Below are 14763 nucleotides of genomic sequence, written 5' to 3' on the forward strand. Positions count from 1 at the left end.
GAGACTAAACAGACTTCAACACACACACCAGGAAAACACAAACAACTCACCAAGGAAGGTACTTGAGGGGGAGTAATAATTCACATACTCCTTGTTTGAAGCCCAGGCAGGGAATTCATTCTGCTTCACTGGCATCTGACACACCTCCTCATCCTCAGGCCTCTTCCACGGCAGCACCGCCTCTGCTAGTGTTGGCTGTGATCCATCCTCTGTGTGGGGAGGTGAGGGGTGAATGACTGAAGGGGTGAAGGTGGAAGAAGACGAAGCGAGGAAGGACTACATAGGAGTTTAAAGAGAATTATTAAGGAAGAAAAGGTTAAAGGAGTGATGGAAGTAGGAGGGAATTGGATAGAAATGTGGGATAGTGAAAAAGGAAGAAAGTAAGGTTACACAGATATTGATGGATGAATTGAGGTGCAGGATAGATAGAAGTGAAAAACAGAGGATTAACAAAGAAAGAGAGGAGAAAAGAAGGAATGATAGAAGTAGAGGAACAAATTAGAGTAAAACAAATAAGGAATAGTGAAAGAAAAAGAGGTAAAAACAAGATCATCAAACAAAGAATGAAAGGAGAAAAGAAAAGGATGATGAAAATAGAGACAGAACAACATAAAAAGAAAAAAATGCAAAAGTGAAAAAGAAAATATACAATGACAGATGAATGAGTGAGGGAGTGAAGGAGTGGCAGAGTAATCTACAGACTAACTTACCTTCACTGTTGACAATACTAAGAGCTCTCTGCAGCCTCCGTGGGTCCTGGGGCTCTCCATCTGTGGGAAGAGGACGTGTGTGAGGCAGGTTAAGGGAACAGAAAGAGAGAGAGTGGCAGGAAAGGATGTGTGGTAAGCAGTAGTGAAATTTGAGATGAAAAATTACCAGGAAACTTAACAAGATCAGCTAGAACAAGCAAGAATATGAAAATGTCGCCAAATTCAGAGATTACGTGAAAAAAACCTTGAGTGGTTTTTGGTTTTATGTCATGGTGGTGTGGGAGAAACTGACCCTGGTAGTATCTCTTCCATGGTAGTGCCATCTCTGCCATGGTGGGACCCTTTGTGCTCTGTCTCCTCTTCTCCATTATGGTCTGCTGGTCTGTGGAGGGAGAGACGGAATGAGATACGACGAAAATTTAACTTGCTTCTCTCTCTGTGGTTTATCAGGAATATGGCATGTTTGAAAGACTGTCGGTGAATGTGTATGTGTCTGTGTGTAAGTAAGTAAAGATCCATTGCTATATAACACATAAAGGTTAGACTATATGCATAACACATGAATGAACAGCTGCAGTCTGTCAAGCCAAACCTCCCTGACAGATGTTATAATTTACAAAGCGTTAGAGGACATGAACACAAAATAAACCAAAGTTGTGTGTGTGTGTGTGTGTGTGTGTGTGTGTGTGTGTGTGTGTGTGTGTGTGCATCTCACCTGGGAAAATCGGGGTGCCGTCGTCATTTACAAAGGCCGGATTGTCCTGAATGACCCGGGCAATGTAGTCTGCGGGGCAATGCACTCATCAACACCATGCAACAACAACAACAACAACAACAACAACAGTAACAATAAGATGCAAAACACTATGCTATATTTTTTTGCCACACCTCTAATGCAAACTGAAAGGTAAACTATGTAGTAACTGGAGAAGAAGAAAAAGAAGAGAAGAAGAGGACACTATATTTTCCACCTAGCCTCTAATGCAATAAGAAGCAGAAACAGAAAAGGAGGAAGAAGAAAAAGAGAGAAAAAAAAACTATGTCATTTTCTTCTCTTAATGTACAAAAAACACTGAACGAACAGTAGGTGAGTGGCTGAGTGGCTGAGTGACTGCAGAGTACCATCACTTAAAGGAACTGAGACAAGATGCTGAAATATCTGAGAACACAAGGTTTAAAGTGAGTGAGTGGGTGACAGGGTGCTAGTTAAACCATCCCTAGAATCACAAAAACACCCTTGAAAACCCTCACAGGCATATTAAACTGAGATAAGGTGCAGAAGTATCTATCATAAAAAAAACCTTGAAAACTAACTAGTGGCTCAGAAAACTAGAATCATAAAAAATCACAAACACACCCTTGAAAACTACTCAGTAACTTCTACAAGGTGACAGGAACTGAGATAAGATGAAATACCTAAGAACACAGAGCTATGAGTGAGTGGGTGAGTGGATACCAGGATGCCACCACCACCACTACCACCACCATCACCCACCTTGCTTTAGTTTGATGGCTGACCCGTTCTGCTGGAAGGCGGCTCGGTGGTCCTGGGGCGTCTTGGTCACTCCATTATCGCCCTGCAACACAACACTCCCATCAGCACACACACACACACACACACACACACACACACACACACACACACATACGTACACACATGCAACACTCACGCATACAGGTTGACTGATTCATTTATTAGAGCAGGAAACTGAGAGAGAAATATTTAAATTTGTTATAGAAGACTGAAAATTATTTAGATTTATAAGATTTAGGGAAGTTATCAGATTATATTTGATTTATAGACAAGCATGAAGGATTTATTTATTTATTTTTTTTACAAAGAGGAGTAGTTTATGAGTTTAATATTCCATTTTTTATACAAGAATTGCTCAAAAGAAAAGGAAGGATTTAATTTATTGCAAAAATCGCATTCCATTTCATACCAGATTGCCAAAATTAGGGTTATATCAGTTACAAGCAATCATAAACATTCTCTTTTTATGCAAGAAGTGATTGAAAGGAAAGGAAAACATTTGCTATTTGGTGCAAAAAAGTTACATTCAACTTTATACAAGATCACTAAACTTTGCAGAAACAGTTTATTAGTCTTAGCAGCTCTCATGAACATTAATTCTTACATATGAACTGCTTGAAAGAAAAGGCAAGATTTATTATTAGAGAATGAAAAAAAAAAAAAAAAAAAAAAAATGCATTCAGTTTTGTACAAATTCAGCAAACTTAGAAACAGTTCACAAGTGTAATCATGAACATTAAACCTTATATATAAACTGCCACACTTTCACATCTCACACCATTTACACCCCAAACTCTACCATTACATCCCCCTGCCTCACCCAAAGCTAGCGAGGCAGGGCTGGGATAAGTAATCAGGCGAGGTTATGGTGACAATTCTTCCCCCACATGCAAATAGATACCATCCACATTTGGTAAGAATTTCACCTCTAAACTAGACCTTAGGAACCTTAATTCATTCCACCATGCTGTTAATAGTGTAGGGAATGAATGAATGAAGTTTGTATTTTGGTATATCAAGGTTTCAAGAAGCTCCAATTCTGTTTCTCTGCCATGTTATAAAGTACTCTTATATTCGAAACTCAATTCAGTATTCAATTTCTGAGTGATATACGAATGGAAGAGTGAAGCTGGTATCAAGAAGAATGACGTGGTAGTACATTAGAGTTACGAGAGACAAAGAGCTGGAAGACCACGATTACGTACATTATTTAATACGTTTCTGTTTTTCCGACGTCCTGATTGATATCGGTAAGGCACATCATTCAACTTCTAGCCATGGCTGTATAGCAAAGAGTACTGCAGGATGTGTCAAAATTCCGTACGATATACATACAGTTCAGGGGGAAAATCATGTTATAGGTATGATTATTATGCGAGATTATATACATTTTAATTATGAAATCAAAAGAATGGCATATGTACAAAATAACCAAAGGAATTAGGTTTATATATACAGATCATTGGAATTCGGACCTGTGTGTAGATTAATAGTAATGAAAAAAAAGAGATACATGTACACTGTGTCGTGTTACAGTTAGTTTACCCAAAATAAACGTACTACCTATTAATTTACACCACAAAACCACATGCATATCCTCTCATTTTATTCCTCCTCCTCCTCCTCCTCTACATATCCCCATCTACTAAAGCTTTTTCTCCTTCTCCTTCTTCCTCCTTCTCCTCCTTTGCATGCATCACAGAACACAACACGGCAAGTTCGTAGCCTCATGCCTGGCTGGGCTAAACGTGTGAGGAAAAATACATTTGTTCGTTTCCTTGTGTGAGACCCGTTCTGGCTGCTGGCTAAACTAATGTATTTCAGTGAGATAGAGGAAGGAGAAGAAGGCGGAGTGATAGAAGTAGTAGTAGTAGTAGTAGTAGTAGTAGTAGTCGTAGGAGTAGTAATAGTAGTAGCAGTAGTAGTAGTAGTAGTAGTAGTAGTGGTGGTAGTAGCAGTAGTAGTCGTAGTAGTAGTAGTAGTAGTAGTAGTAGTAGTAGTAGTAGTAGTAGTAGTCGTAGTAGTAGTAGTAGAAGAAGAAGAAGTAAGGTGCATATCAAATTTGTAGTTTTTATAGGTTTTTATGTGTAATCTGTAAAAAAAATCGATAATTGTTGGCACAGAATTATGAAGAATCTCTCTCTCTCTCTCTCTCTCTCTCTCTCTCTCTCTCTCTCTCTCTCTCTCTCTCTCTCTCTCTCAGGCACACGCACAAAAGGGGTTATTAATTAATTAGAACACACATCTATAAATAAGAAGCACAAATTTAATCATGTCTGTGAAAGCGCTGACCACCGTAGGCAGTCCGTCAATGGCGCAACACTCCCATCTCGGGCACAGCATACCAGAGACCTTAGGAACACAGGCGCCTCTCGGTTCACATTATACAGACTTGCAAGCATCGTGTTGACAGAAATCACGTAAAAAAGACGTATAAACTAATGAGAAAATGGAGGCTGTAGAATTTGACTTATTGAATTGCCCTATTTTGTCCTTAAGTCTATTTACGTATATGTTAAGTGAATAATACTGGTACTTACATGTAGTTTGTCTTTGTTTTTACTCCTGACTTTTAATACAGAACCTGAGAAAAGAGAAATGCAAAGAAAACTGGATAAAATTTAAATCTGTACTGCGCGGTTGGGCTGAGCGTGCCAAAACGAAAATGTGATGTAAATTCAACTAAACAATATATTTCAAGTCATGTTAAACTGAATAATAATGATAAAATGAGCAAACCGAGAGCCGCTTGTTTCAGATCTTTGGCATTATTAGTGGCGTACTGTGGTATGGTACGGTGGTGTGGTGGAAGCTAAGACTTAACCACACCATCACCCTCACCACCACTACTGCCACACACAGCTGGCCCGCACTTGTGTTACCTGGCTGGCGAGATCCTGGCCAACACTCCCCTGTGAAAGTGGTGACGTAGGGACATGTTGTGGTGAGGCGCCCTTCTCCTCCCTCACGGCCACCAACCCCTAGATCACCACACGGGTTAGGGTCACACTTGTCTCAGCTCACTCACTAGGCACACTCATTCCTCATTTCCTTGTCATCTTAATCAATACCCATTATAAGGTGAGGAAGTACTTGTCTCACTCAGCTCAGTCACTATACTTGGCTCATTCAGCTCATTCACTATACTTGGCTCATTCAGTTCATTCACTATACTTGTCTCATTCAGCTCGTTCACTGTATTTGTCTCACTCATTCATACTTTTCACACTCATCTCATCCACTATACTTGTCTCACTCATCTCATTCACTATACTTGTCTCATTCAGCTCATTCACTATATTTGTCTCACTCATTCATTATACTTTTCACACTCATCTCATCCACTAAACTTGTCTCACTCATCTCATCTCATTCACCATACTTATCTCACTCAGCTCATTCACTATACTTGGCTCACTCATCTCATTCACTATATTTGTCTCACTCATTAATTATACTTTTCACACTCATCTCATCCACTAAACTTGTCTCACTCATCTCATCTCATTCACCATACTTATCTCACTCAGCTCATTCACTATACCAGGCTCACTCACTTCATTCACTATATTTGTCCCATTCACTACGCTTGTCTTACTCATCTCAATTCAATATGTAAAGTTGTCTTACTCTAGTTCTTCTTACTTATCTTAATCATTATTCTTGTCTCACTCACTCTGTTTCTGTATTTACTCCTTCCTGACTTGAATTATCTCAAGAGGGAGGCTGCAAGACACTTATCCTCTGCTGTCTGAATATTCTATTTTGGCATTGCTCTGGGAACCGGCATTTAAGTGAGCCTTCTTTTTTTTTATTTAAATTTTTGTGGCTCTTGGCTAGTGGCACTCATGCATAAAAAAAAAAAAAAAGCTGTGATACAAAAATGCCGACCATCTGCACGCACGTTCCCCGCTCTCCCTTCCACCTCCTGAATATCAACAATGCCCACCGCAGCTCTATTTGGTATATACGTTGCTTGCATACTGGCACAGTTATGGAGCGTAGAAGTGCAACAGCCTCGTATTCTGAGACACTTCCGCGCCACACCAATACTTTCAAAAGGCTATGTTTAGTTGAAGTGACACTTGTTTTTAAGGGTGCTTTTACGGTCGTAGTGGCAGATTAACAGTTTTCTTCATTATTAGCAGGAGAAACACTTGAGAACCCGGGTCTGTGTGGCCTTGGAGCTGTGGTGGAAGAGCAAAGCGTTTCTGAATGGAGAGGCTCATTTGCACTGTGCTCTGTCCTTCTCTCAGTTCCTAAAAGACCCTGAGAGCTAAAAGATTATTGGTCTATCAGAGAACAGTTGAGGAAGATCATAAAACACAATGCTCATATTCTAGAACACTTTGCTCTTTCACCACCTCTTACCAAATGCCACAGAGATGATTGACCAGGTTCTCAAGACTGTTTCTTCCGTTAATAATGTAGAAATCTTGTTAATCTGTTAATATAACCATTAAAAAAACATCCTTAGAAACCCGTGTCACTTCTGAGTCTTTGGAATGGAGCGGAGGTGCAGCGCGGAAGGGGTTCAGAATGTAAGATCCTCAACTATGGAAGTGGCGGGAGGCGTGTTGGCAATGGCCTTGACTATCTAAATACGCTTCTGACGACAGTCCCATTAGGCTTTAAGGCATTTGTACTCAGGAGCGTCTTTACTCGATACAGCAGGATACTAAATAAGAAGGATACGACTGCACCACACAGCCTTGTCCTTGACTGTTAAATATTCTGGATTGGCTTGGCTTAGCTAGGCTAGGCTACGCAGAGTGCCACATAAACGACTACCCTGGTTCTCAACACCGCTTCTCCTGTTCATAATGTAGAAATGTTACTCAGCCACGAGAATCATTAAAAACACATCCTTAGAAACGCTTTGCTCTCTCTCACCACGATTTTTCAAAGGCCACAGAGACAATTAGCCTGGTTCTCAACACTGCTTCTCCTGTTCATAATGTAGAAATGTTAATCACCCACTAGAGGCATTAAAAACACCCTTAGAAACGCTTTGCTCTCTCTCACCACGACTTCTCAAAGGCCACAGAGACAATTAGCCTAGTTCTCAACACTGCTTCTCCTGTTCATAATGTAGAAATGTTGCTAATCTGCCACTAGAACCGTATAAACATCACAAAAAAAAAAAAAAAAAAATGCTCTTTGGTTTTCTGTACCTTCCAACACAAACTTACCATCACCTGACAAACATTCACACCAGGAAGATATGTTTAAGTAAAAAAAAAACATATTAAGTATCTTTTTTTTTATCCCCCTAAGTCTATTTCTTTGGCTCTTTAACTTATCTCCTATATCTTTACCTCCTCAGCGATTGCACTTTCCTTGATATGCCATGAAAATGAGAAGTAAATATCAATTAAAAATTTTCCTAATAATTTCGAGCTTCAAATCCATATATAACAGCTTAGAACTTTCAACCAGCGATTAATTCTAAGGAGTGGCGACTATATTTGCATTGCATTTGTACTGTATGACTGCCAGCAAGACTTAATACATACAATAACCAGCCAATCACCACTCACTCCCTTCCTTCACCACAACCAGATCTCAAAATACACCCAAACTTTCACAGAACCCAAAGAATGAACCAACCAACCTACCAATCCATTTTTCTTACGATATTCTAAGCTTAACATCGAACGCCACCCAATCTTTTCTTTCACCACGACCAATCCCGTTAAGATATCACAAAACCTTCACAAAAAAAACCCAAAACTAGACAATTAAACTCCAATCCATTCCCTCTTACCAGCTTCTTGGCCTTCTTGTAAAGCTTCTTGTCATTTTGCACGAACTGGCGTGTGTGGAGATACATGTTGTGGTGACTGATGTCCGACTGTGTTTGCATATCATCATCCTTTACAGCGTGTCTCTTGTAGGTGGATCCGCGGCTCTGGAGGGAACAGAGAGGCAAAGAGATGAGAGGTGGATGATGTCTGAACACTATATTGGAGTGGGGGTATGGTGTGCAAGGTAAAAGATACGGAAGAATTAAAAGAAGTAACGGAAGGAGCAAGGCATCAGCCCTTCACGTGGCAGTACCGGTGGGTGTGCTGTTATATGCTTGAATGTGTGTGCGTGTGTGTGTTACATGTACAAAGATGGAGAGATGTAGGAGACAGTAGACATTTAGGTAGGTATATGAACAAATAGACAAATAAATAGACAGATAAGTGGATAAATAGATAGATGGATGGATAAATAAATAGATGGATAGATAAACAAATATAAAAGTAGATTAGGAAAGTAGATTATAAAACACACACGCACACACACACGCATGTATGTACTGCATATGAATGAAACATAGACACGAGGGTAAGTGATAATATGAATGAATAAACACACACACACACACACACACACACACACACACACACGTCTATCCCTTCTTTCTCTTCTTTTCTTTCTTATAATTCACCATCTCAATTCCTTCAGAGAGAGAGAGAGAGAGAGAGAGAGAGAGAGAGAGAGAGAGAGAGTTGCCAGTTAACTTCCAGAAATCTCCCCAAAACGCCTCCCTTACCTTCTTCAGGGGCTTGTAGTCGTTGGAGAGCAGATGATGGAACTTGGCATCATTAATATCCCTCACTGTTGGGTTGTATTCCAGCTCAGCCACGTCCAGGTTCCACTCCCCTTGGTTGTTCATCTGCACGCTGGAACAAAGAGGAAGAACATAGCTTAAGGAAAACTGCGAGTCAGCGGTTCTACACGAGTCAGTCCATGTTTAATGCTGCGTAATTATGTCATACTGCCTTCCACTTCTCTTTGTTGTTTCTCTGCACGCTGAATGAAAATGAAGGAAAGATAAAAACGTAATGAAAGCTGCAAGAAGTCATCAACCCTACAAGTGGCAGTCCTTGTATAATGTCTAGAGTTTTAAACACTTTCATTGCCTTAAGTGTGTCACGGCTTCATGAAGTTCTCTGGTAAGCTTAGTCTGCAGTGTCAATCATTATTAAGTAAGAAATGTTAAAAAGGGGAAGGATTAACGTGACAAAAGAAATGTTATGGAACTCAGTGACATAACAGGTGAGGGTGCCACTAAGCTCCCTCCTATCTAGTGCCAAACAGTGCCACTCATTATGAAGTAACTGGGAATAATAAGAAGGGAAGGATTAACGTGACATAAGACACGAAAATATGACACTGAATTGTATAATGGGTGAAGGTGCCACATATATATATAATAGGCGAAGGTCCCACTAAGCTCTAACCTATCAGGAGTGCCAGACAGTGCCAATCATTATGAAGTAAGTGAAAATAATTAGAGACATGGATTAATGTGACAGAAGATGAAAGATTATGGGACTCAGATATAATGGGTGACGGAAGAGAAAAGAGAGGATAAACTTGTAGAAATTATCGTACAGTATACTCATAAGACTATAATTCCAATCCAATTTTTCATAGTATTCTTGACTACTGAAAAAAAATAAATAAAGAAATAAATAAACGGAGTCACTTGTAAAGGAAAAAAAAGGAAGAGAAAAAGATAAACTAGTAGAAATTATCGTACAATACATTAACAAAACTCTATACCCTAGTCCAAGTGTGCATAACATCCTTGATTACAAAAAATAAAACCTTAAACCAAATCCTATAAGCAAAATCATGAAAATTCAATCACTTCTAATACCCAAGGCGCCACAATCTCACCCCCCCCACAACTCCCCCGTCTACAGAGCACCAGACAGCGATTATCATACGTGCGTCACAGGGGATTACAGCTACGGATTAAAACTTTGCGGATAACAAGTTCAAAGGTTCAAGGAGTCACTAATCTGAGGCGAGACGTGCACAAACAAGTAGATGATTGTATAACTGAGAGTAGGACAGAGAGATTAGCTGGATTAAGTGATATATGGCAAGTTTGTGGGATGAAATAGATCACTGCTATGAGAGAGAGAGAGAGAGAGAGAGAGAGTTTCGACACACACTCTCTCTCTCTCTCTCTCTCTCTCTCTCTCTCTCTCTCTCTCTCTCTCTCATTAGAAGGGAAAGACAGCAATGGTGTAGATAGGTGGAGAAACAGCATTTAATAATATTAAATGCTGTATGGGAATGGGAATATATTATATTCCCCTATTCCCCATCTCCCTCTCACTGTCTATCTCCATTTAAACACTCCATTACCTACCATGTTTTCTAGCTAGGCACACAGACACACCTATTGGCCATATAACATTAACATCTCCCACCTCTCTCTCCTTGTCACTTACCGCGGGAAAAGATAGGAGCATTTAGAGGCCAGTAGTAACACTCCCCCGGCCCCCTTCCTGCTCCGCCCCACTCACCAACCCCCCTCCCTCTCCCCGTCACTTACTGCGGGTGCGTGGCAGCGTTGCGGAGGAGGTTGGAGAATGATTCAATATTCTGTGGGGAGTTGTAGCTGTTGTGCATTTGTTCCAGGGCCTCGTGCATCTTGATGTTGCTGTACGTCTCCAGCAGCTTGGGCTCGATCACGTTCTTGTCGCGCACCAAGAAGGGCGTGAGGTACTTGTTGTTGAAGCGCTTGAATCTGTGAAGAGAGCTTTGGGTGTTAGGAGGCTTGAGAGAGCGGTGTTTGTGTGGTTTGGAGAGCATGGAAAGGTGAGGACACAAGGGAAACTGCAAGACAGAAAAAGGGCGTTCTTGTCTCGGGCTAAGAAAGATGTGTTACTTGTTGCAGCGCTTAAATCTATGACGAGAGCTTTGGGTGTTAGGAGGCTTTACATGAGAACTGTGGGTGTTGTGATGGAAACCTTAAGACTGGAGTGTAGTAGGTGTTGGGGAGGGAATGTACAAGAATATAAGGCCACAAGAGAAGCTGCAAGAAGTTATCAGGAGGAAGAGGAGGAATACGAAAACACAAAGGAAGTTGCAAGAAGCCATCAGAAGGAAGAGGAGGAGGAGGCACATAAGGATATAAGGGAAGCTGCAAGAAGCCGTCAGAAGAAAAGGAGGGATAAAATAACAAAACGTAAGGAAAGTTTAAGAAGCCCCCAAGCCTACACGCGGGAAGGAGGAACAGAAGAACACAAGGAAGATCAAAAGAAATAGACACGTTAAGGTAGAGATAGACATGAAGACTTACTTGTTCCTAAGGAGGAGATGACCTTGCTTCCCTAACACGTCCTCAAACCCTGACATGATGTAGTCCATCACCTGGGAATGGTAGGGACACGTCTCAGCATAACTACGCATCAACACACACACACACACACACACACACACACACACACACACTATATCTTATGCTGTATATCAACACATCCCCTCTCTCTCTCTCTCTCTCTCTCTCTCTCTCTCTCTCTCTCTCTCTCTCTCTCTCTCTCTCTCTCTCTCTCTCACAAAAGGCTCCTCACATGATGGCCGGTATTATGTCTATTCAAAACGCAGCCAATTACATCACCATAGGGAACTCCACGCTCTCACCCCCCCTCTCTCCCTCCCTTACACCATCACCCTGCGTATTGTAGAGGCCAGGAAGTGACCCCCCCCCCATCCCCATACACACACACACACACACACACACACACACAGGTACGTACCCTCTCGTGCAAGCGTTCGTTCATGGTAAGTTGTCTCTTCTCTGATTTCTTGACGCCCAGGAGCTGCACCAGAGGCTTGATGGTGATGCCCTGAGGAGGAGGAGGAGGAGGAGAAAAGGAGGTGATTAGTATATGAGTGGTTGATAAGATGTAACTAAATAACTAACTGGCTTAACACACTGTTTATACTGACTAAAGAACTGGGTAACTTATCTAGTTAAATATCTGACTAACTGTACTAACTTTCAACTTATACTGATTGAAAAACTGACTAATTTGACAAACTTCTGATGTAACTAATTGAATACCTCACCTAACCTAACTTATACTAACTAAACAACTGGCCAACTTCACAAACTTTTAATATAACTGACTGAATAACTCTTAACACATTTCCGAGGTAACTACTTGAAAAAAAAAACTAACTTCTAACTTAATTAACTGAATAAATTAACAAACTCTTAACTTAAATCACAAAAACTAAAACAAACAAACACACAACCGCTATCATTGCTTCTCATCACCAACAGCTGCACACTTTCCCTCTCATCTCTCTCACCAAACGTAACATTACAACACAGTACACTCTTATTATTTTCCCCAGTCAGTTCGTTCACAGATAGAATAGGTACCTCTCTCTCTCTCTCTCTCTCTCTCTCTCTCTCTCTCTGCTATCATCTATCATCATAAGCAGATCCACTACAGACTTATCTCGAAATGCTCCTGTTATCAGTTAATCGTCCCTTTTTTCGTTAACGTATTCAATGCATTTTGGTTAATCTATCTTAAATCTCTCTCTCTCTCTCTCTCTCTCTCTCTCTCTCTCTCTCTCTCTCTCTCTCTCTCTCTCTCTCTCTCTCTCTCTCTCTCTCTCTCTCTCTCTCTCATACTTAGACAAACAGTAAAGTAGACCAAAACAAGATAAAAAAAAAAAAAAACGAGGGAAAAACCTTCCTTTAAACCTAACCTAATCTAACTCTCCCTCACTCTCTCTCTCTCTCTCCCTCCCATACCTGCACAAACACGGTGAAATAAACCATGGCGATAGTGGCAGTGAGGAACATGGGCTGCAGTGGGATGTGCGCTGGATTAATGGTGATGACGAGAGCGAAGGCAACGGCGCCTCTCAGCCCTCCGTAACACATCACAAATTTGTCGACAAACCCAATTTTCTTTACGCGGAACCTGTTGCAGACCACGCTAAAGATAAGCACGCCTGCAGAGGAGAGACATGAGAGATATAGAAGCTGGTTAAGGTTGTTAGGATGCGTGTGCTGTAAGTTGAAGGAAAGAGAGATAAAACAAGGGTAGTTTGGATGCTTAAGAATGCGTCTACCGTACGTTACAGGAAAGACGGAAATAAAACAAGATTAGAATGTGTGTGTGCCATAAGTTAAAGGAAAGATAGAGATGAAATAAGGATAGTTGGGATGTTAGGGTGCTTGTACCGTAAGTTAGAGGAAAGATAAGGGATTAAAATAAGAGTAGTTGGGATGTTAGTGTGTGTGGGGTCCCCGTAGCCTAGTGGTAAAGTACTTGTCTTTGGAATCTGAGAGGAAAGGAGCGCATAAGTTCGTAAAATAGATAAATAAATAAATAAATAAAGACAACAAGAAATTAATGTGAAGAATGAAAGAAAAATATATAAAATTCACTCTTAGTCCATTACATAAAGACAATGGAGATAAGAACGAGTGAGGAATAAAAGGTAGAGCAACAGAGAGAGAGAGAGAGAGAGAGAGAGAGAGAGAGAGAGAGAGAGAGAGAGAGAGAGAGACTGATGAGTGAAGTGGGTTGAGGGTGATAAAGGTGAAAGTTAAGTAGACGAGAGTGATGTAATGGTGTGTGTGTGTGTGTGTGTGTGTGTGTGTCTGTGACTGTGTGTGAGTGTGTGTGTGTTCTGTGCAGGCCACGTGTGACACAGATGAGTACCGGCTTCGATGGAAAAGCAGGAGGAGGAGGAGGAGGAACAGGAGGATGGGAGAGAGAGGAAGAGATAGAGGAGATATGGTGATAAGAAATACAGGATGAGAGAGAGAGAGAGAGAGAGAGAGAGAGAGAGAGAGAGAGAGAGAGAGAGAGAGAGAGAGAGAGAGAGAGAGAGAGAGAGAGAAAATGAACACTACAGATGACAAAGGGAAACAAACAAAAAAAAAAAAAAAACACTTCCTTTAGCCTAACGACATCTAAACTTAACCAGAGCTAACCTAAACTAGACATAACAAGTAAGGAAAGACACGAACCAAAGCAAACCAGACTAAGCAATGCCTCTCTCTCTCTCTCTCTCTCTCTCTCTCTCTCTCTCTCTCTCTCTCTCTCTCTCTCTCTCTCTCTCCAAACCACCTCGTCTTTATCTCACCCAAATCTGTCCTACACCAAACCAAATTAAACAATCTCCCTTTTTTTTTCTATGTCATAACCAAATTAAACTTTATCTCCCTTTTTCTGTCATCAAAGCAAGCAACACTCCGTCCGCCTGCACCTCACTGAACCATACCAAATCAAACACAGCCTCTTTCTATCATCAAACCAAACTAAACATTGCATCTATCTCTCAAATTAAACATTACCTTTCTCTGTCTCACGCCAAAGCAAACCAAACACTGCCTCTGTCTCTCTATCTCACCAAACGGAACATCTCTCCCTCTCTCGCCAAGCCAAGACACTCACCCAGAATGCGGTAGATGGAGCAGAAGAGGATAGTGAGGATGACGAACCAAGTGTTCCAGTCGTGGGTGCTCTGAATGGTTGACACCCCCAGGAACATGAAGATGATGGTCTCAGAGGAAGAGGCCAACATTTTCATGGCGTATTTAATCGTCGTGTGGGACTTGGTGGAGATGTTCTGTTCCACGTAATTCTTCATGGTGATCCCGCAGAAGGTGATGCTGGTGGTGGAAGCGATGTGACGGTGATGGGATGTGGTTTTGTTTGTTTTTTTGTAGTTTTTGGTGTTTTTTTTTTTTTT

General features: G+C 41.0%; 1 protein-coding gene across 3 annotated transcripts in view; it reads right to left on the reverse strand.

Moving 5' to 3' along the window:
• LOC135091268 (Na(+)/H(+) exchanger protein 2-like) overlaps positions 1 to 14763 on the reverse strand; it is an 83418-nt gene that overhangs the window by 6074 nt on the left and 62581 nt on the right. For 2 of the 3 annotated variants that reach the window (XM_063988748.1, XM_063988747.1), the window contains 13 exons: positions 14466 to 14683; positions 12809 to 13011; positions 11796 to 11885; positions 11339 to 11409; positions 10589 to 10783; positions 8789 to 8918; positions 8012 to 8155; positions 5127 to 5225; positions 2206 to 2287; positions 1426 to 1494; positions 1003 to 1092; positions 711 to 770; positions 51 to 209 (listed from right to left, as the gene is read on the reverse strand). In XM_063988748.1, the coding sequence (XP_063844818.1) occupies positions 51 to 209; positions 711 to 770; positions 1003 to 1092; positions 1426 to 1494; positions 2206 to 2287; positions 5127 to 5225; positions 8012 to 8155; positions 8789 to 8918; positions 10589 to 10783; positions 11339 to 11409; positions 11796 to 11885; positions 12809 to 13011; positions 14466 to 14683 (1610 nt within the window). The remainder of the gene's footprint in view (positions 1 to 50; positions 210 to 710; positions 771 to 1002; positions 1093 to 1425; positions 1495 to 2205; positions 2288 to 5126; positions 5226 to 8011; positions 8156 to 8788; positions 8919 to 10588; positions 10784 to 11338; positions 11410 to 11795; positions 11886 to 12808; positions 13012 to 14465; positions 14684 to 14763) is intronic. The other variant, XM_063988749.1, reaches the window with a different exon arrangement.

The sequence above is a fragment of the Scylla paramamosain genome, chromosome 37, assembly GCF_035594125.1.
Source record: "Scylla paramamosain isolate STU-SP2022 chromosome 37, ASM3559412v1, whole genome shotgun sequence".
Lineage (NCBI taxonomy): Eukaryota > Metazoa > Arthropoda > Malacostraca > Decapoda > Portunidae > Scylla > Scylla paramamosain.